The sequence below is a fragment of the Sceloporus undulatus genome, chromosome 6, assembly GCF_019175285.1.
Source record: "Sceloporus undulatus isolate JIND9_A2432 ecotype Alabama chromosome 6, SceUnd_v1.1, whole genome shotgun sequence".
Taxonomy (NCBI): Eukaryota; Metazoa; Chordata; class Lepidosauria; order Squamata; family Phrynosomatidae; genus Sceloporus; species Sceloporus undulatus.
This window is the reverse complement of record NC_056527.1, coordinates 104,639,754-104,658,725: the sequence shown is the minus strand read 5'-3', so window position 1 is coordinate 104,658,725 and position 18,972 is coordinate 104,639,754. Positions and strand designations below refer to the sequence as shown.

Below are 18,972 nucleotides of genomic sequence, written 5' to 3'. Positions count from 1 at the left end.
TGTTGTCAATGGTGACGTGTTGCTAATATCCGCTGCAGCCATTTTTTTTGTCAACTGCATGGGTGCTTTAATGGAGCCACCTTATCAATCTCATTCAATCATTCCCATGTTTTTGTTGTTTTTTAAAAAATATCTGACAGAACATACACATCTGGTCCATTTGGAAATACAAACCACCAATGGCCCTGTAAATTAACAACGTCTAGTAATATTGCAGCCATATGGAAAGTACTGTCTGAGGATGGAAGGGGGAATGACACCCTGCAAGAATCAACAATTCAACACACAAGTCCCAGACATTGTTTATTCTGTCAGTGAAAAGACTAATAAATACATGTCACCCAAATGACCACCCTATTTCACATTTCCCAGCACCACAGAAAAAAATGGGTTTTCCAAAAAGAAATGGGGAAAAAACGCTTTCGGAAAATCCATGATGAGGGGGATTTGCCCCAGATCCACCTCAATTCAGTTGTGGAAAAACCGGTGCCAGTGGAAATTACCCACTTATAAACTGATTTGCGATCTGATCTATAAAGTAGTGTGAATGGCCCTTCAGTAGTCTGTACATTCTGAGATTGTTCGTCCTGGAATGGAACACCATTTTAATCCTTTGTCAACTGGCAGTGCCATGGTTACACATTGTCTAGTCAGGAAGCTGGAATATATTTAGCAACCCCTCCCTGGTCACCAAATCAACTAGAGTTTAAAGTAGTCGCCGTGAGTTGCAGGAGGAGAAAAAAAAACAACCTTTTTTATTATTAAAAACAGCATTACGAATGTTTAATTCTAGCTCATCTGCTGACCTCAGGTAGGGAATTTTGTTCTACACCAGTAGTAATATTGTCTGAGAATTTGGGACATCCTTGCAAAACCTGAGCAGACTGTGTTGCACAACACATGTTTGATTATATGTTGAGTAATATATGTTGCAGTGGATTCCTGGAGAGGGGGGGAAAATCTACCTTGAACCATGGTCAGTTGTAATAATAATCCTAGTGTGCCAAAAAGGCTGACATCTTTGAAGGAGGTATGGTTGGAGACCAGTTTGTTTGTTTTTAAATTCAGTTTGAGTACATATGTGTGTATATGTGTGCATGTGATTTGTGTGTGAGAGAGAGACATCCTAGTGTGCTTTAAAAAAAATAAGAATAGGGTTGAGAAAGTAGAGGAGATAATCCTGACAGCCTTCCAAAACAGTGCTTTATAGTTGTGTTGGATTATAGCTCCCATTATCTCAGTCAGCATGGACATGCAATAGCAATAGCATTTACATTTCTATACTGCTTAATAGTGAACTCAGCACTCTCTAAGCAGTTTACAATTTGTAAGCCAATTGCCCCCAACAAGATGGGTGCTCATTTTACCAATTTACGAAAGGATGGAAGGCTGAGTCAGCCTTGGAATCCTGAAATCGAACTCACGCATGCTGACTGAAATAATGGAATTTACAATCCAATCTATTGAGAGAATGGAATCTAGTTTTGCCTGTGTTCTCTAGTGGATGCTCACTGATGCAAGATGATGGGATTTGTAGTCCAATAAATATAAACGGTGCCAGATTGAGGAAACCTAACCTATAAAAGTGATTGGTGATGAGCAAAAGGAAGGTACCTTTTCATAGCATCTCAATGTACAGAATTCACTGGTGTCACATAAATGCACTGATGGTCAGTCACCTAAATGACTTTTGAAAAGGTTATTGCAAGTTTCTAATTTATTTTAGATGCTGGAAATTGATTTTACTGGGTCTCTGGACTGTAATAAAGACTTTATGGATTGGAATTGGCCACATTAGGCATCTTGGTAACATTACTGGTTATGCAGGCAGGGGATTCTAGATGTAATTTTTCCACTCTCTAACTGTAGTTAAGTGGAACTTTCACTGTTGGAATCAGGACTATTCAGTATCAGTTTGTTGCCTGAGCAAAGGTCAGATCAAAAGAGGGGTCTCCATCAGCCCAAAGACTGACATTCACATGGGCATCTACTGTACAAAGCTGATGCTGATCTTGCAAAGCAAGCATCTGTGTATTGCATTTTGAAAATGTATTTTCTGGTGCTCATGTTCATTTATAGTAGCTTGTACATGTACTAGATGCTTAGCTATATGTAGTTGCTTTTCCTTGTATATCTACCATTACATACATACCTTTCAAATAAACATTTTTGCTCCTGCTTTTACATGGGCACATGTGAGCATATTTGCAGACACCTGAGCTCAGAGGATTTGTGACCTAAATGCACACCTTCTTCTATGAATAACTGTTGTATGTTCATCAAAATAAATATTTTTATTAAAAATAACTTTTTAAATGTGTGAATTATGCTGTTTTTAACCTATGTATTGATATTAGGTTTGCTTAATTATTTTTAACTTTTTGTAATTAATGTTATACTTTTATCCCTTTAAAATGATCTTCTGTCGCCTTGTATCTTATTTTGGAAGAAAGACAGACTATAAACCCCATAAATAAATAAATAAAACTGCTGTATGTTCAGTAAGCTTGGTATAATGGGCAGCATACTTTGGGTATTGTGAAAAGGCAGCAAACAGTTATTTCATGTGTTAGTACAGTACTATATTTTTGCTGCTGAGGATAAGGTGTTCCAAAATAACATGCCTGGCTTTGGATATTATGCATTTGGGGTGGGGTTGGGGGCCTGATTTGCTGGACTACCTCGGGCAGCAAAAAGTATTGAGCCATCCCTGATGGTTACATCTAGGCCCTTGAACACACATCCACTCATGCCACTTGTTTCTTCCACATTCCAGATCTTGTTCACACTCTGTGCAAGCAGGATCATACATGTACACGTGCACATGGACAAGCTCTGCTGTAGCTAGGTACTTGTACATGCACTCTTTCCCTCTTGCTTGTTCTACCCCCCTGATGCCCACACCAGGAGATGCACACCTGATGCTCCACAACAAGCACATGCCGCACTCCAAAGCCACTGTAAAGAACACACCTTTCCAAGCAGCCACAAGTCCTACAGACTTAAGACAGACAAAGCTGATTAAGCAAGAGAGGCTGTGTGATGCTGGTTTGGTGGGGGAGGAGGAACAGCTCACCCCCCCCCCTTTCCTTGCTGGCCTGCCTTTGCTAGCTGCAGTTTGAAGCAGCGTCAGAACTGGAGAAAAAGAAATAAAAGATAGGACTTGGCCTTAGCCTTGCATGTCTGAGATTTGAGAGGCTGGGATTGTTTAAGAAGAGGGTGAGTAAAAAAGAAGCCAGGCTGCTTTGGTGTCTTGGGTGGGAGGCACAGAATGATGTCTTATTCTGTTGGCCATAAGCCAACGTTGTTTAGCTGACTTGGTGTCCTCCAGTAAAAGGTGGGATCAGGAATAATGGACGCAATATTTTCTGAGTGTAAGTCAGCTGGATCAAGTGACTTCTGACAGTAGGAAAGACACTGGCTTCTTTTGGGGAAATGAGTTGAGTGATAATTTCGAACAGAAGGGTAGGAGGAATGTGTGGGTCATGAGAGGGAGAGAGAACTGATTTGTTTTTAAAAAAGTAATAGGATGCCGCCCTATTCATTTCCTTTCCCTTTCTGCTTGCCAGATGGAGCTAGACCCTACTCCAGTTCAATTATCGCCAAGACATATAAGGTAAGCTATATGGGGACGGGATGTGTGTGTGTGTGTGTGTGAGAGAGAGAGACATGTCTTGGCTCTTACTTGTGTTTTGTTAATCCTTAAAGAGGCTAATTCTGTCCCGTCCATCAGAGTGACAAGAGATACTTTGAACAGAAAGCTTTGCCTTTACCTCCTTTGGTTTAATCCACATTCTCAGCATCCTCCTGAGGTCATTTTTATTTAACAGCCCTTGTAACCAGAAAATTATGACTATATTACAGACTCAGTCAATTTAAAAATCAGCTCAGCTGGTGTAACGTACCCCCTGGGCTTCCCAAACATCCAAGGAATAAAGGTAGTGGTGGCAGTGTCTTTTAACAAGTGTGGGCAGGCCTCCCAAGCCCCTAGGCCAGGGGTTCCCAATCTAGGGTGCCTGAATCCCCAGGGGGTGCCACAAAGAATGCCTTGTGTCTTGGAGTCATCACTTAGGGTTTTTCCCCTGAATAAATTAGAAAACCTAATTGCTTAATTTAGATTTACATTTTATGAACTGAATTAAAAGCTTTTCCCCCCTCAAAAATCAGTTTGTTAATCTGTGGTTTTGTATGTGGTTCAAAAACTAGAAATTAAGACTTCTTCATCTTCAAATGCAATATTACTTTTGTAGGGGTTTCAAACATTAATCAAATATTTCCTAAGGGTGTGGGACATAGAAAAGGTTGGGAAATTCTGCCCTAGACCCATATGTCACCCTTCCAGAAGCTTCCAAGGTGCATGATTCTTCTCTTGAAGGATATTTGGCCATAACCTACACTTTGTTCTGGCCCCAGAGACAATCTTTGGAAAACCAGAAGTAACTTTCAAGTCACTTCTAGTTTCATTCTACCCCTGGAGGATATAAAATGGGTCAGATATAGCCCCTGGCCATTGGCAGTTGCCTATCCCTACCAAACTGAGCCAGGCTGCTTGATCTTCAGTATGTTCTACTATTCTGACAATAATGTCTCTCCAAAAGCCCAGGTAGTAGTAGTTCATCAGCTTTGTATGTAAAAGGTCTACAGTTCAATGTTGAGAAACTATAGTTAAAGGATTTGGGGTTGCAGCTTACAGGTGCTTTGAAATACACAAGAAGCTGCTTTATATCAGGTTAAACTATAGATCTGTCTCATGGGTCCAAAACACACTGCAGAAATAAAACAGTTTGAGACCGCCTTTACTGCCCTGGCTCAATGCTAGGGAATTCTGGGAACTGTAGTTTTTTTTAGATATTTAGCCTTCTCTATCAAAGAGGTCTGGTGCCACAATAAACTAACAGTCCCAGGATTCCCTAGCACTGAACCTTTACTGGGGAAAGCCGGCCTGGCCTGGAGATAGCTGTCTCTAGCCTGGGTAGAGCCCACCCGGCCCAGGGAAAGCTGATGTGGGCCTAGAGAAAGCCGGCTGCAGCCTGGGGAGAGCCCACCCAGTCCAGGGAAAGCTGGTTTCGGGCTGGGAAGATCCTGCATCAACTTGAGGAGCTCCTGTGTGGGCCAAAAAATGCCTGCGACATCCTTCTGGGGTATCGCCTGGTGTGGTCCGCAACCCCCGCATCCCGCAGTGACGCTACTGGTCCCCACCCTGATGTCTAGTGCTAAAAACAGGAGGGATTAAGAAGTAAAATAGATGGAGTAGCAGAGATGTGGGGATGCCATGCCCCAGAACCCGAGAACCCTTGCAGAGATGGCTTTTCCTGGCCTCTACTGTGCAGCTTGGGATTTTGCTGAGCTTTTTAAAATTGCTCTGCAAATGAATTGCTAATACTGTACTTTTTATATTGTTTAAATTAGAAAAGTTTTTTTTTGTTGTTTTGACTAAGATGTGGGAGAAATTTAGAGGAAGATAAAGGAGCAATCACAATTTAGGCAGCCTGTCACAGGGAAACTGAAGGAGCTGTTTTGATCAGTTAAGTTCTGGGTTTGATTGTGTTAAGGACAGCAGAATGAAAGATGGACAGTAGTGACCCAGGATGCCTGGTCCGCCAGGATGGTCTGCTGGGACAGGACACCTTAATGGAGAGACAGTTTAAGACTCATAGTATGACTCTGGATACCAGGGTTCAGTTCCCCGTTTAGCCATGGAAATCCACTGGGTGACCTTGGGCAAGTCACACACTCTCAGCCCCAGAAAACCTCTAAGTTGGAAACAACATGAAGGCACACAGTAACAACAACAAAGTTATAAAGGTTTTCTGTGATGAACAAGTCTGATTCAGACTCCATACAAATGTTGGCAATTAGAATCATAGAGTTAGAAGAGGCCACAAGGGCCACCCAATCCAACCCCCTGCCATGCAGAAATAAACAGTCAAAGCACTCACCACAAAGAAGGAGACTCCACCACAAAGTTATATAAAGTTTCTTTTCAGGACTCTTATCACAGTCTTGCAACGGAATTTCTTTTGTACAGTGTGAACAAGACAGGAGAGAGAGTGAGATGCAGGACATTCTGGTATACCTTCAGAAAGAATGTCCTGTTTCCAGACTCTTCCTTTATTTTGATTATGTTTTGGAGAAAGCCTTCATTAAAAGTCCTGTTAGGAAATTTTGTAAATAACATACAGTAATAAAAAGCCTACTTAGGGCCTGAACAGACAGGCCAAAATAAAGTTGCTTCGGGTCACTTTGGTGGTATGCTGTTTAAATGACACATGCATCTTAAGAAGCCAGAAGCTACACCAAAGCTGTGCTCCAGTCCTTAGGAATGAACATGTTTAGGTGGAATCTCTTTTCCTGTAGCTTGCATCCATTGTTCCGTGTCCTGTTTTCTGGAGCAGCAGAAAACAAGCTTGTTCCATCCTCAATACGACACTTAATATGACAATACGTATGAGTACTGTAATGTCATATTGATTAGTGTAATCTGAAAAAGGAAATTTTCCAGTCTCTGGATATTCAGTCCAGCATGGTAAGGTTTTTATAGAATTGTAATATATTTGTGAAGGCAGAGCCCAAGGGACAAAGAGGCATTGGACTGGTGTTACACCACAGTCTCAGCACTTCCTTGTCGAGACTACAGCTGTCCCTCCATATTCACTAGGGTTAGGGGAACAAGACCCCTGTGAATATGGAAAAACCGCAAATAACAAAAACACTGTTTTTACCTGAGAGGACACCTCTCTAGGAATCTCTAGGTCCTCCAATGCAACTCTGTGGTCAATGTCTAACATACACTAACCATAGAACAGCGCTGGAGTAGCTACAAATGCCTAGTAGAGTATTCTTAACTTTTAGTTAAAGTTGACCACAGAGTTGCACTGGAAGACCTAGACAGTCCTAGAGAGAACATATTAATGAAATCCGTGAAAATCAAATCTGCAAATATCAAAACCTCAAATATGGAGGGATGACTGTATATCATTCTTACTGATTCTGCTAATCTCTGATGCTGTCATTTGGACTAGCGAGGATTGGCACTAATGACCCATTCTTACAAGCACATACCATTTTGCAGAGAAGAAGGAATGCTCTTTACCAGTTGCTAATGTTAACAAATGTTTAGAGGCTAGCCTAACAGTCAAGAAGCCTTTCTAGCTTGTTATTTTGTGCCTTCAAGTTGTTTCTGATTTATGGCAATCTAAAGGTAAACCTGTCATGTGATTTTCTTGGCAAGAATTGTTTAGAGTGGGTCTTGCCTTTGCCTTCCTCTGAGGCTGAGAGCATGTGACTTTCTCAAGGTCACCCAGTGTCTTTCTATGGCTGAGTGGGTTCTCCAGAGTCATAATCCAATGTTCAAACCATTATACCATCTTGCCTTCTCTTTCTGGCTTGGATGGTCCAATTTTAATTGCAACATTTTCTTACAGCTTCATGGAATCCTCATGTAAAAGCCCTCCACCCACTCCTGGGTTTTAAGGGGAAAAAATTACACATAGAGCTATATAGCTGTCTAACTATATATTTGTGTTTTTATTTATTTATTTATTTATTTATTTATTTATTTATTTATTTAAATCCCACCTTTTTCCCAAATGAGATTTAAGGTGGCTTACAATAATTTTAAAAGATATAGCTAAAACACTAATGTACAAAAGCTAAAAAGGAATGAAACATTATGATTATTAAAAACATGTTAGATTACAGTTAAAACACTTAAACATATTTAAAATGTGGTTTCAACAGAAATATAATAAAATAAAAAGATTAGAAAACAGCACACCATTTACCAATGGTTCCCAAGCTTTGATCATCCAGATGTTTGGGACTTCAGCTCCCAAAATTCTTGACTGTTGGCCAAGCTGGATAGATCTTCTGGGAGTTGAAGTCCCAAACACTGCGAGGGTCAAGGTTTGAGAACTATTATTTATACAAATATTACCGTTCCATAAAATTCACAATTCAAAAGCCTACCTAAAAATTCTTCTGCTTCTGTTGGCAGAAAGAGAGCAAGCAGGGATAAGGCCTACTGAACTTTCTATGGAAGGTGTTTATATGTTATCGCTTCAGCTGGCATACATAAACGTGTGGGAAAAAGACACTGAGTCTGGATGTTTGTGTACTTAATGGTTTCACAGAGAGATAATTCAAAACTATGTGCAACAGAAGAATGTTAACCATTGCTCTGGAACTCTAAATTGGTTAGATTAATCAATGAAACAATGCTTAAAACAATTAAAAAGACATTCCCAATTATTCAGGCATCTCATTTCTTGTAAAGCAGACAGGGAGAACATATGGCCCTCCAGGCGTTAGACTGCACCTCTCATCAGCCCTGACAAGCACAACTTATGGTGGGGAAAGACAGGATTTGGTCTCCAACAAGAGCCAGAGGGCCACACGGGAGAATGTCCCTCAATCCCGAACAAAGGAAAAAGTGAGCTCAATTTGAAATTTTGTGAAATAATGTGGTTAGGTATTACACACAAAGACTTACACAGTGGCCAATGCGAAGTTAATCTAAAGCTAGTTCGCAGGAAGCATCACATCAATTTCTACCCCATGCTTTCCAGACTTTGAAATAACAAACTTGCGCATGCGCAGAGAGCACAGGGGTGTGTTCTGACCTCTGTACACTTCCAGGTGAACCCCAAAGCTTCCTTCCTGTCCATTGTTTCGCATTGTTGTTCATTTTGCGTTATTTCATCCATTCACATTTCCCATTTCCCAACATGCAGGTTTCGTCCGGTCTCAAAACTATCCTTTTCTCTTTTTTCACCTGTATGCTCATATATATACATGCACACACACACACACACAAAAGTAATAAAAATAAACAGCAGGCATGCAAACTGTACAACCACAGTAATGGAAATACATATTAGCCCATGACTGTCACGATTTCTGTCCTCCACGGTTGAATACCTGTGAATGTATATATGTGTACACATATATGTAAATATATATATCCCTGTATACGCATATGCATTTGCCTGTATATATGTATGCATATACATATATGCATGTATATATACAGATATGTATGTATATATAGATATGTATACTTACATACACACATAAATATGTGCATATATTCATATACATCTATATACATGTTTGTATTTATATATACACATATATGTGTGCATATATACAGAAATATATATACATATATATACATATACTGTATGTATAAACACATACACATATACATATATGTGCACATGTACATATATATGTGCTTATGTATATACACATATATACATGTATATACAAACTCACAGATACAAAAAGTAATAAAAATAAACTACAGGCTTGCAAGCAGAGCAACCACAGCAATGGAATTAAATATTTGCACATGACTGGGACAAGAGGTTGTCTGGGGAGATCAAGTGGGGACCCCCACCCCATGCCCAGTTAGAGGTGGACAGCAGGGGGCAAGAGGCATGAGCAGGTTCATCCTTGCCCTTCACCACTCGCTGTTTTCCCCTTCGAAACAGCTCCTGTTTCTGAAGGGAGTCAGAGAAATTTCTAGGTGACCTGGAAACCGAGCCGCTGAAGAGGATCATGGGAATTGAAGTTTTAAATGACGGGGGGTTATCCCAGGGCAGAAGTGAAAATGTATCCCATACCAAAGCTAATTCAAACTGACTTCGAATTCACATGCGAAAAAGGACTTCTAACTTCTATGTTTTCCGAATTTATGTGATCCTGGAATGACCCTTGGAGCATCCACATTGACCCCGCATTGCCTATGATCTTGTGTAATCATCTTTTGTGAAATAACACAAACCCGATGGATAACACCGAATTGGCGCTACTTTAACCTTCCAATTTAACCCCGTGTGAAAGAGTCCTATGCCTGTTTTAAAGTTAATGGCTTTTACAATAAGGAAACAGTGGTTGTAATGCCTCTCCTAAGAACACATGCCTGCTGGGGCAAACATCTATGCGTAATCAGAAACCAAATAATTTATCTTGTTCTTGTTTTGGACTTCAGCTTCCAGAACCTCATCCAATTTGACTGATAGCAAGAGATTATGGGAGCTGTAAATTCAGAAATCTGGAAGAGAGCCCAATGACTCCTCACCTATTTGGCCCAGGGGTCCAGTTGTTGTTGTGTGTCTACAAGTTGTTTCTGACTTATGGTGATCCTAGGGAGAACCTATCATGGGGTTTTCTTGGCAAGATTTCTTCACAGGAGGTTTGCTATTGCCTTCCCCTGAGGCTGAGAGCATGTGACTTGCCTAAGGTCACCCAGCGGATTTCATGGCCAAGCATGGAATCGAACCCTGGTCTCCAGAATTGTAGTCAAACACTCAACCACTATGCCACTACCTAGTTACTACTATTTTGGTGCGGGATTAGGTCTCATTATTTAAACTTTTGCTTATTTTAAGTTAACCTAAAACAATTTTAAAAAAATATTTGGAATATTAAATTTTGCTAGCATAGTTTATATTTATTAAAAATCCAATGTGGTGAGATAAGGAGACAGGAACAGGACCATTTTAAAAGCAGCTGAAAATTTGGGATGACAGAGTACTAATGACAGAATACTGTGCCAGCCAAATTGGGACAGGTGGAGGGTATGCCTTTCCCTTGTAAACATCCTCACAGTTAAAGAAGGCAATATAGAAGATGGATGCCTTCTGCCATACATCCCTCTAAGTGTGTTGGATCACAGCTCCCATCATCCCTAGCCATCAGACTATGCTATGTTGATGCAGGATGATGGAAGCTGAGTCAATCACATCTGGAGATGGTCCAACCTGGCCTTACACAACTGAATGGTCCACAGCAAAGAAACCACTTTCCTATCCCACCAATGGCTCTATCCTGAGGCTTTTGTGAGGTCACAAAGGCCTTTCAAGCATTATACATTTGGAATCTCCAGGAAACCAGCAATCCTGGGGGGAACTGACCTACCAGGATGTAGGGTTGCCTTGAAGCTGGCAGAGTGATACCAAATCTCAAAATGTACCGGAAGTTGTACCGTCGCCTCCATTCCCTCCCTGGTTCACCACCTGATCTGGATGCCTCTTTTTCTTCTAGCAATGGCAACGATGAGGCAGCATTCATCCGGAAGCAGAAACTGGAATTCCAGGTACCTTTTTGAGGGCTAGGATGGGGAATTTTCAGGGCCAGATTTATGAGATGTCAAAAGGAGGGACAAAGTAATTTGCTGAGGGCCACCTTGAAACTTCTCTTGAGTTGGAGAACTGCAGTTAGTTAGCCTGTTTAAAAAGAAAAGACATTGCAGTTTGCCATTGTTGTTGTTGTTGTTGTTGTTGTTGTTGTTATTGTGGACCTTCAAGTTAACGCTGACTGATAAGAACCCTACCATGGAATTTTCTTGGCAAGATTTGTTCAGAGGAGGTTTACCATTAGGCTGACAGAGTGTGACTTGCCCAAGGTCACCTAGTGGTTTTTCATGGCTAAACAGGGACTTGAACTCAGGGTTCTTGGAGTCCTAGTCCAACACTTGAATCATAACTACGCACCAGGTTGGAAAAGATGGCTGTAACTTAACTATGTGTGGAGGACACAGGAGAGGTATGGCATTCATGCTTGCCTGTAGCATGGTCAGAATAGAGCATCAAAAAAGTTGGGACAGCTGCTCCAAAAAATCCCGCCTCTAGCTTTTGGTAAAAAGTGGTGAGAGAGCTCCCATCACACTCCAACAACATTTAACTGATAGAAAATAAAGATATTACTCTACTCTCAACAAACAGCTGCTCCTTTTTGGCTGGCAAAGGGCCTCCTTTTCCTGCCCTGCTGTGGCTGGAAACCGGCTTTAAGACACTAGAGAGAAGTGCAGCATATAAACACTGTGCTGCCAGAGTGCCTTGAAGTCGCCCACATGTAAATGACTAGGGCCGCTTTAGGGCAGCTTTAGGACATGCGATGTATAAATGCTATGCTCCAAAGCTGCCAGGACAGCGGCGCAAAAGGGCTGTCTGTTTTGCCCCTAAGCTTCATTTATGAAGACCAAGCAAGTGTCACAGACATTTCACAAGACAGGTGTGAACAAACTTCAGGCTTGCTGGCTTCTGTATGTTTGGATTTGTTTAAAGAAGTAAAAATTTACTTCAAGAGTTGTTGTCTTTTACAGAATACTCTTCCCATCTCTGATAAGAATTGTGAAGTCCACTAAAGGGTCCCAAGTACAAAAAGTGGTTTGAGAGCAGAGACAAATCATCCGTTGCACCCCACATGTCATCATGCACTGGAGGCAACCTTCCTCTAATTGCAAATCTACAACTTATGCTTTTTTAGCTCAATGATTCTAATATATTTTGGGGTTTTTTTAACAAAAGCCCTTTCTTTCAATATTTTAAAAACAAAATAGCTTTTATTGAGTGATATAGATACAAGGACAATGAGTTTTACACAAGAGCCATCTTCCCACACCTAATAACAATTATATTGATAACCCCATGAAAAAGCATATGAAAAAATATGTCAAAAGAAAGACTTAACCATAAGAGCAGACAGAAAGAAAAGAAAGTTTTCTACATTGGAGATGTATTCTTTTGATATGTTAAAACAGGTAGGAGTCAGAAATCCTGTTCACGTCTAATCAGAAACAAGTCTCCTAGGGTTCTATGGGATTTATTATTTCCAGGAAGCATGTACAACATGATTGCAATGTAAGAAGGAAGGCAATTAAAGAACTGAAAACCTGTTGGGATTGCTGTAATTTAAGTTCCAAATGGATCCCCCCACTATGAACAAAATATCTGTTTTTGTTCAAGATGGCTGTGAGTTACTAAATTATATAACCAGCCTCGGAATGACTGACCAGCTATTGAAAAATAATACCAGTATATGAATTTTAGAAATCTATACAATAAACTGTGTACAGTGGTGCCTCGGGATACGAAATGATCGGGTTACGAAATTTCCGGGATACGAAAAAGTTGGATTGGCAAAAACTGTTTCGGGTTACGAAATATTTTTCGGGTTACGAAATTCATTTCGGCGCGAAATTCAAATGCTGCAAAGTGCAGCTATAGGCTTTCCAGTGCTAACGGAAAAGTGTTTCAGGTTACGAAATTTTCGGGTTACGAAAGGAATGGCGGAACGAATTAATTTCGTAACCCGAGGCACCACTGTATATTTTTCAACCATACTCTTGGTGCTTTCTCTCCAAACTGCTTTTTCTCCTAACTGCCTGTCTGCATATTTTTTTCAGCGCCATATCATCGAAAAGAAGCAACGTCGCAAGCGCCAAGAGCCACTTATGGTTCAGGCCAATACAGATGCCAAGGTGAAGGGACGCTCTGGGAGGCGTAAGGCTGAGGAGCGCATCCCACTCATGGAATCTTGCAGTGAACACAGCCTGTGTAACAGTGAGCATTAGAACACAGCCCTCACCCTCCAGATGTTGTACCCTTGCTGGACCCATAGCCTTTCTAATTTTGCTTCTCTCAATTTCTAGGTACAAACAACCCCTTCCTAGTGGAATCTGTCCCAGAAGCCCATCTTGGTGCACATATGTGGGGCAACTCTGTACAGATGAACCGGACACAGAACTGTGGTCAAGGGGAAAGCCAGACAGTCTGTTCAGGTAATAAAACGTTCTGACCTCCCCCTCCCCACAATTCCACAGCTCTTTGTACCAGGGGTATACTGCAGAATTAATGCACTTTTGACCATGCTTAAACTGTCATGGCTCTGTCCTATGGAATCCTGGGATTTTTAGTTTGGTGGGGCACCAGAGCTCTAGATAATGCTGAAGACCTTGTATAATTATGAATCACAGAATTCCATAGCATTGATCAATGGCAGTTAAAGTTGTGTCAAGCTGCACTAATTCTGCAGTGTACATACAGCCTAAAATTCCCAAGCTGGCATGGTCAGTGTCCATGTTGGCTGGGGAATTCTGGAAGGTGAAGCCAAAAAAGAGAGAGAGACTGAGAGAGAGAGAGAGAGAGAGACTTTTCCAGTCTTTGCTTCATCTCATCTGAAACTGTCTTACATTAAGTTACACCAAACTGGGTTGACGAACCAAGAAGACTGCACCAACACTTCAGAAATAATCCAGTTTGACTCCACTTTAATTGCCAAGGCTCAGTGCGATGAAATTATGGGAATTGTAGTTTCTGATGCCAACATGGCCAATAGTACAGTGCACTCTTGCTATTCATGAGGGATCCATTCCGGATCCCCCTGCAGATAGTAAAAAATGTGGTAAAAACGATAGTAAAAGTCCTGTTCTTCTCAATGGATGTGCGCTCCTGCTTGCGCCATCACATGTATGCATGCCCATTCAGAAAGCTGGGGCTTGCTGTCCATGGAAGCTCAAACTGCTGACAGAAAGCCTGTACTTGGTGCAGGCACACCATAAATAAGGAAGGACTAAACTTTTATTTCCTAAGCACCTTATCTTCTTTAGATCCCGGTTATTTGTCCATGTAGTTCAGTTCCTCACTTTTTTCACATCAGACCCTCTGTCCAATCTTTCTTGATGAATACATGACTTGATTTTAATTTGAGTCAAGCTTCTGCTCCATACTTGTCTCTACCACAAAATATATGTTCTTTGTCAAAAGTCAAGTGGTTCAGTTAACTATTGGTTAAAAAGTAGGTAAAGGATAATGCTTCTGCACATGTAAAAAGTGCACTCTTAATCTCCGTGTCACCTAAAACATGTGTCAAAAATTAGATACTAAAGCTTTCAGGCCAGAGAATGTAATTTGTATACAAGCTTCTCTGTCCTCAGAAATTAGCTGCAAATCCTCACCTCTATCATTTATGTAATTATTTCATTAATATCTCACCTTTCTTCCAAAAATGAGATTCAAGTCAACTTGCAACAAGGTTAAAAATGGGGTTTTTTTTTGGTGTGTTTTAATTATGCACTGTTTTGTATCTTTTACATATTTTCTGGTCCCCTACCCTCTTTTTTCTGCACCTCAATAGATTTCTTTGATGAGGCAGAGCTTGAGGTGGCCATTTTGGAAGAAACCCAGCCAATTAACAAGAATGAATCAGCTCCCAAGACTGGCTGGCTGGCGAAACAGAGAGAAGGTGAGAGGCAAGGGATGGGACTTGTTGAAAAGAGTGCACTGTGATTCTCTGTTGCTAAGCTACTGCATGGTGGAGCGCTATGCTTGGTGGCCAGGCAGTGGAACTGGGTCAACAAGAAGTGCTTCTTGGCATTGACTGAAAGATCAATTCCACTTAGAATCATACATTCTAAGTGGAATTGATCTGGACAGAGCTGTAAAAGCCATCTGTTCTAACTCCCTGCTATGTAGCAATATAAAAAAAGTGATGCCCATGTAATCGCTATTGAAAGACCTCCAAAGAAGTTGAGCCCACTACTCTTTGAGGCAGTCTGGCAGTCATTGCCAGACAACAGAACCACAGCTCCTTTTGCAGTGTGTTATTCAATGTTTGATGTTGAATAGTAAGTATCAACAATACTATTGTTTAACTGTTAACATGCTCCTGAAGTAGAGAGATCTTGTAGCACCTTTGAGACTAACTGAAAGAAGTTGCCAGCATGAGCTTTCGTATACTTCAGTCTACTTCCTTAGATGCATTTATGAAGTCTATGAAAACTCATGCTGCCAACTTCTTTCTTTCAGTTTCAAAGGTGCTACAAGATCTCACTAAATACTGATTCTGCTGACTAACAAGGCTATATCTTTGAATGCTACTGAAGTGTAAAGATGTATTTGTTGTGTGCCTTCAAGTAATTTCTGATTAATGGCAACCCTAAGGCGAGCCTACCAGAGATTTACTTGGCAAAGGGGGTTTGCCATTACCTTCCCTTAATGGAGATTATCAGACAGGGGGGAAAAGCCTGGAGTAAAAGTCATACTCCCAGCATAATCACGCGACCACAATGAAGATTTTCTGATACATTTCGCTCATCCAGGACTTGTCCCATGAAGATCCAGGAATGCTCCAGTAACAAACCATTCACAGGGAAGTCCAGGGAATGGTTTGTTGCTGGAGCATTCTTGGAACTTCATGGGATAAATCCTGGATGAGCATGACATTGTGTGAAAATCTTCACTGTGATTGTGCAATTATGCTGGGAGTATGCGTTTTACTCCCGGCTTTCCCCCATCTGATAATGTCCTATGACTTGCCTGTGGTCACCCAGTGTGGTTTCATGGTCAGGTTGAAAACTGAACTCTGGTCTCCAATGATCAAACCATTATACCATGCTGGTTCTGAATACTAATGTTAGGATTATCCATGCTATCGTATTTCCCATTTCTGTGTATGGCTGTGAAAGTTGGACAGGGAAGAAAGCTGATAGGAAGAAAATTAATTCACTTGAGGTGTGGTGCTAGAAACGCATTCTGTGAATACCATGGAATGCTACAAAGACAAATAAATGAGTCCTAGAGCAAATCAGACCCAAACTTTACCTAGAAGCAAAGATGACTAAGAGGCTATACAGACCGGCACTTTGTGCTGGCCTGTAGGCGGAGCCACGGCACAGCACCCTTCTAGATGGTGTGCGGCATCATGGCGTGACCCCAGTGCTGCATCTAGATGATGCAGCATTGAAAGGGCATCAGAAAGCTGTGGCACCGTGGTTATGACGCCCTTTAGAGGGTGCAAAAAGGAGTCAGTTTTTCCAGCTCCTTTTTGTGCTCTCTAGAGGCCAGAACTGTGCCACAGCATGCGGTTGCTGCGGCACTGATCTGGCCACTAAAGGGGCAGATGGATGTCGCTTATCTGTACAGCCCCTAAATTGTATTTTGGTCATATCATGACAAGAAAGGATTCATTAGTACAGACAGTAATGCTAGGTAGAGTTGAGGGCAATAGGAAAAAAGGAAGACCACATAGCAGATGGATGAATTCAATCAGAGAAGCCACGGCCACAAATCTGCAAGAGTTGAGCAAGGCAATTGAGGACAAGGTGAACTGGAGGTCTCTAATTCATACAGTTGCCATGGGTTGAAGTCGACTAGAAGGCGTTTAACAACATTCTTATACCTGTTACTTATGTTCACGTCTATTTCACTGCCAAACAATTGCTACTGTAAATAAATTCTTCTTAATGTTGAAGTTTTCTTCTGTGAACAGGAGTGTCCAAAAGCAGATGCAGCATTATTCTAAGTACAAGTGCTCCCTGAGTTATTAGGCAGGCCTGTGCTAAAGGGATTCAAATTTCTGGTAGTCAGGCCAACATGGGGGTCATTCCCACTGTAGTTTTCTCTGAAGTGGGATTTGGGGTATACGACCCTCATTCCCATTTGAAACCACTTCCTATCCTCATTGGATCGATTCCAGGAGGAAAGAAGCGGGGCAAACACAAATAACCCGGGCTTTCCAGACACTAGTTTGAAAATGTTTTTTTTTAAAAGAATCGATTCTGAAGTGTGAATGCCAGATCAGAATTGATTCTCTTGTATGCTTGAATCTGTGTATAAAAAAGTTTGTGTATAAGAAGGGCCGACTGTATTTTTATTTCTATTTTTATTTTTTTTTAAAAATGTCTCTTGCCCTCCTCCTCCTCCTCCTCCTCCTGGGTCCCCCAGCCTTGCCTTGCTCCCTCTTCTGTAGTGCAGATGCAGCCCAAGCCAAACTCCCATTAAAGGGGAAAGCCACCGCCACTTGCCCGGTGTTGGCGGGGCTTCCAGCGTTGCTGCTGTGCTGGCCAGCACTGGGCAAACAGTGGCAGCAGGAAGGAAAGAGGGAAGGTAGGAAAAAAACGGGGAGAGAGGGAAGGAAGGAAGGGAAGGGAAGGGAAGGGAAGGGAGGGCAAAAGGAAGAAAAGAGAGAGAGTGTCCAGTCAGGGTCACAGCCTTCCAAAGGGGTTCCCGGGGGTGGGTGACCGGCTGAAGGGCTGCTGCCTTCCCTGGCTCCATCTAATGGGAATGGCAAGCGTTCCCAACAAAAACAGCGATTCCACAAAAAGTCCCTCTTCATAGAGAGAACAGGGGACCTTTTGGAATCACTTCACGTAGCGGAGCCGGATTGGAATGCGGATTAAACTCCAAGTGTGAAGAGAGAATAAATCAATCTAAATTGGTAGGGGGAGGAGTTCAGCACCTCAAAGGTGTTTTTGTTGTTCTCTATCCTTCCAAATTCACTGGGTTGCCACTTTTTTCAAGTCATAAAATAGGTAAATTGCCTCTGATTTAAGACCTCAGAAAAAATATTTTTGAACGACAGTACCCACAGCTGGCTGGGGGATCCTGGGAGTTGAAAAGAGTGGATTTTTTCAGTTATGATTGAATGTACAGTTCAATCAATATCTCAACTTTGGTCTCAGCAGGACGATCCAATGCCCAGCGGCGGAACCAAGTTTCCAAATCAAAGAAAGAAGTCTTGTCCCCAAGACAGAAGACTCCATCTGCCATAGTGGACACAAAAGGAAAAAGTCCTGGGTGCAAATCTAAGACACAAAAATCAAAGAAGGAACCCTTATCCCCAATACCAGCGGCTCCATCAGTCCTTACAGATATGGAAGGTAAGATTATGAGGATGAGGATGATTTTATTCGTTTACAGTCTTCTCTCCATATTCATGGGGGTTAGGGGAATGAGACCCCCGTGAATATGGAAAAATCATGAATAACTCCATCCCCCACTCAGAAGCCAATTAAAGGGAAGGGTGAGTGGGGGAAGAGGAACAGAGCTGTGAGCTCCTTTCCCCCCACCCTTTTGTCCCTTTAATTGGCTCCCTGCCCCTTCTCCTCCCCTATGGATCCTTCTCCACCCCACCCCACGCATTCCTTTCCCTGGGCATCCCAAGGAGAGGATCAGGAAGGCGAAGGCTAGCGCTGCCTTGCCCCTTTGAGACCTTTTGCCCCCCCAATCCTTTCCCTAGGCATAAGGAGAGGATCAGGGAAGAGAAGGCAAGAGGTGCCTTGGCCACTCTGAGACACTTCTCCTACCCATCCTCTCCTTGGGCTGCCCAGGGAGAGGATCGGGGAGGAGAAGGGTCTTGGGAGGGCAAAGCACCTCCTGCCTTTGTCTCGCCAATCTCTCCTTGGGC

The 18,972-nt window shown here is 41.9% G+C and overlaps 1 protein-coding gene across 8 annotated transcripts in view; it reads left to right on the top strand.

The window, feature by feature from the left end:
• The window catches only part of TULP2 (TUB like protein 2), a 38,040-nt gene that overhangs the window by 3,042 nt on the left and 16,026 nt on the right, over positions 1 to 18,972 (top strand). For 3 of the 8 annotated variants that reach the window (XM_042473447.1, XM_042473439.1, XM_042473446.1), the window contains 6 exons: positions 3,570 to 3,616; positions 11,050 to 11,101; positions 13,193 to 13,349; positions 13,439 to 13,567; positions 14,923 to 15,030; positions 18,248 to 18,445. In XM_042473447.1, the coding sequence (XP_042329381.1) occupies positions 3,570 to 3,616; positions 11,050 to 11,101; positions 13,193 to 13,349; positions 13,439 to 13,567; positions 14,923 to 15,030; positions 18,248 to 18,445 (691 nt within the window). Of the gene's footprint in view, positions 1 to 646; positions 812 to 3,006; positions 3,220 to 3,322; positions 3,375 to 3,569; positions 3,617 to 8,285; positions 8,432 to 11,049; positions 11,102 to 13,192; positions 13,350 to 13,438; positions 13,568 to 14,922; positions 15,031 to 18,247; positions 18,446 to 18,972 lie in introns of those variants that run through there. The other 5 variants (XM_042473444.1, XM_042473442.1, XM_042473445.1 and 2 more) reach the window with 5 other exon arrangements.